This window comes from Ceratina calcarata, unplaced genomic scaffold, assembly GCF_001652005.2.
Source record: "Ceratina calcarata isolate Rehan_Ccalc_2016 unplaced genomic scaffold, ASM165200v1 scaffold49.2, whole genome shotgun sequence".
NCBI classification, from domain to species: Eukaryota; Metazoa; Arthropoda; class Insecta; order Hymenoptera; family Apidae; genus Ceratina; species Ceratina calcarata.
The window spans coordinates 170,883-174,463 of record NW_017173325.1 but is presented as its reverse complement, the minus strand read 5'-3'; the positions used below and the strand labels follow the sequence as shown (position 1 = coordinate 174,463).

Below are 3,581 nucleotides of genomic sequence, written 5' to 3'. Positions count from 1 at the left end.
TTGCAAGAAAATGAATGAAAAGTTTTTTATTTGAATGAAAGTGGAATACTTATTTTAATTATTGTAATTATTTATATATTTTAATAAATGATTTATAGGTAAATGCGTATACGTACATGTTTTTTATATATGTATACATTCGTCACTATTTATTCGATAGATAAGTTTGCTATGTATCTGTGTAACATTTAAATCTGTCTACATTTGATTATATTTATTATAAAACTATTAAAATGCATCGTCATCATCCCTTATTGCAAAACGATGAGCTATATTCTCAATATCATAGTCTGATAAAATCCTTTATCCTAGGAATTCAACAGGAAGTTCATCCGATTAAGAAATTTCTTGGTGACCGAAAAAAAGAAGTTATCAAAGAAATTAGGTTGGTTAATAATTTTCGTAGAAAGAATAATTAATTACAGACATTAAAAGTATACTAAAGAACTTTATAAAAATACGAGTACTTACCTCTGACTATAAATGTTAATAAATAAATGTAAATGAGAAAATGTTTGATGTACACACAATTTTAACATACATAATTTAAAAATAATTGTTTAAAAATAATGCTTATATAATATTACCATCCCTTTCTGCAAATAGTATAGAAAGAGAACCCAGTAAACACACCACGTTAGAATTCACGCGAACGTACTTCAACGAAACGATAAAGGAGCTCCAAAATATAGAACAAGCATGCGAGGATTGTCTTGGACGTATAAACATAGATTTACTGACGGCAACGAAGAGTCGCATGCAACCACCGTCTTACTTACACCCGGAAGAGTTGCGAATGGCTTACGAAATAAGCTGCAGCGCGTTCAGGCAAACGGAAGACGAGACTTCGTGCCACTGCACCTGGGAGAACAAACCGACGTGGGATCTCGACGACATTCAAGACATCCTAATTAAACCAGCTAAAATGATACGCACGGAATACGACGAGTACGACATAAAATTCGTGGAGGATATCATTTACCTCAGGACGAAAATGTTCTCCTTACCGAGAAAACGAATCGACTTGTAGGTCGCCCGATACTCGTTCGTTATCCTCTTTTCTTTGCGATCGGAGAATGACTTGCAACCAAAAGTACAAGTACAGTAGGGTTGCTCTGACTCCAAGTATTTTTTAGTACTAGCGGCATGGAAATTCTTGCCAGACCTGGCAGTCGTTTAGCAAGCATTCAATTATCATTGCGCACATCGGAATTCCTCGCAATCCTTGCAGAAAGGGATCAGCCGATGGTTTTCAATCCAGAGAATGAATTATCCAAAATATCTACTTTGAGATTCATCGATGGGAACTTCATCAGCTGCGAGATTTGGATGAAGCTTCTGGACCTTCACGGGAACCAGTACGGATCGAAGTGGTATTTGGTGCTGCGTCCGCAGATCGAAAAAATTTTAAAAAAACGCTTGGTACCAATGCTACACTTGAATCCACGTGTTACATACGATTTTATCTCGACGATCACGAAGTATTCGAATTTTATATTAATGAAAGCGGACTTAATTAATATGTTGAGTGATAAATCCGAAGCTGTCTGGTTACGTACTTGGGAGTTACAGTTTCAAATGGCGGAAGGGAAGGAAATAGCTGCGACGATTATACAAGCCACTTGGCGTGGCTATTGGGTAAACGATGTTCCTTTCATTGATAATAATAATAATATCCAGAATTCGTGATCTACTTCATTCGCTCTTGAAAATATTCGTTCTTAACCAGATGCGCAGGAGGATAGCGCACTCGGGGCGTATGTACATAGCTGCCAGTCTTCTATGGTGCGCTTGGCTCGGGTTGAAAGAGAAGACAGAAATGCATAAGCGTTATCTAAAGAAAATGTTGATTTCGTTGCAAACCACTCGAGACCTTACTTCAAAGCTCAGCCGAGAATACGATTCGTTAATTCGTCAGCCGCACGTGGTAATTCATCTGCCGTCCATCGGTTTTTCGACGGACATACGTCGAATGTTGAATCCGAAAATGTTCAGCATCTACCAGAACATCACGATCTTTCGAATGTGCTTCGTGGGCAATCCGTACGCCGAGGTGATCTATATTTTGCCCGTGAACCCTACTCGGGATTTGCTATTGATGTACAGCGACTTCATCGAGTCGATGTCTCCCCATGAGAACGTCGCGAAGCGGATCACATTTATAGCCCTCTCGCAAGCGGAAACGTTTAAAAATCGCACCCTGAACGTGTCTAGGATCCTCCATTGTTCCGAGGACTCCCTCACCGAAATCAAGAAGAAGATCAAGGGCAAGAAGGCTTACTTCCTGCCGTGCATCGTCGACGAATGCGACATGAGATTGGCCGCTAATCTCAGAGTTCCCCTGTTAGCCTCTGACATGGAGTTGCAACGAGATTTCGTGAACGTCTCGAACATGTCCGAACTGATCGAGACTCTCGGCCTGTTGCAGCCACCGCATAAAAGGAACATAACCGATTTTGATACACTATGTTCATCTCTGGCTGAATTAATGGTCCTCCACACCGAGGTCAGCGTTTGGATGTTCAAAGTTAACTACGGAGTGGTCCAGAAATTCAATGGGACTTTTCTGATAAATCATATAAGCATCCCGTTTATGCCGATACTGCGGCGGGAGCGAGAGCGGTACGGAGACGATTGGCTCGTGCAGTCTGATTTGAGGAAAGAGTTCGTTGAAAGAATGAAAGAACATCTACCGAAAGTTATACCGAATCTGACTCGATTGTCAAAAATTTTTAAATCTTGGAAACAATTCTATGGATTCATTCAGAAATACGGCTGCCTGCTACAGGCTGTTCCAGTGGAGGACAATCCTAAGACCATCTTAGCTTCGATGTTCGTTCCGGGGAAGGCAAGTCACAAAGAACCAAGATGGTTGGGAACCGCGGATAAAATCAATCTAGGTATTATACTATAACCCTTGTTTAATGCGACTTGGTACTAAGACAAAAATAGACGAATTAGTACTAAGAGACAACAGGAAAATTAGCTTCTTTATGAATGTATTCATTTTAAAACAGAGACTACATATTCGACGATAATTTATATGTTGCCGCAAACCTCGTTCGATATCAAACGGATACAGCCGACTGTAAATAAAATGGCCAAAGGTCTGCAAGATAGGGGCTATTTCGGTTATTTAGCGGTCGATTGCTATTGCTACTTAGAAAAGCGGAACGAGAAATTGATGATACTGCTGTTGAATGTGAATCCTCATTATAATTTCTCGCAAAGTTACGTCGACTGGATGCAGTTTGCAATTGGAGGAATGTACAGGTAGATAAAAATGTAGACTCTTTCATCTAACGTACTTAAGGATGCATAGGCTATATACTTAAACAATGCAACTAAAAAATTCCTATTACTATTAAAAAGCTACCTGCAAAATTTTCAATCAATTCATGGGATTTTTGAAAAATTTTAGTGACTTAAAATTTGCATGTACTCTTATGGTAATCAGCAGTAACCCAAAGAAAACTTTCTAGTACTTGGTGTGCACGCGCGAAGTTAGAAGAAACAACTGACTTGAGGAGATACAAGCCTAAAAAAATCTGAAATTTTTGACGCTTTTTAGAATATACTTC

At 39.2% G+C, this 3,581-nt stretch overlaps 1 protein-coding gene across 1 annotated transcript in view; it reads left to right on the top strand.

Moving 5' to 3' along the window:
- The first annotated feature begins 233 nt into the window (after positions 1 to 233).
- The window catches only part of LOC108627982 (IQ motif-containing protein H), a 4,290-nt gene continuing 942 nt past the window's right edge, over positions 234 to 3,581 (top strand). The window contains 5 exon segments of the mRNA XM_026816139.1: positions 234 to 385; positions 607 to 1,104; positions 1,185 to 1,638; positions 1,730 to 2,900; positions 3,018 to 3,273. Coding sequence (XP_026671940.1) covers positions 234 to 385; positions 607 to 1,104; positions 1,185 to 1,638; positions 1,730 to 2,900; positions 3,018 to 3,273 — 2,531 coding nt within the window.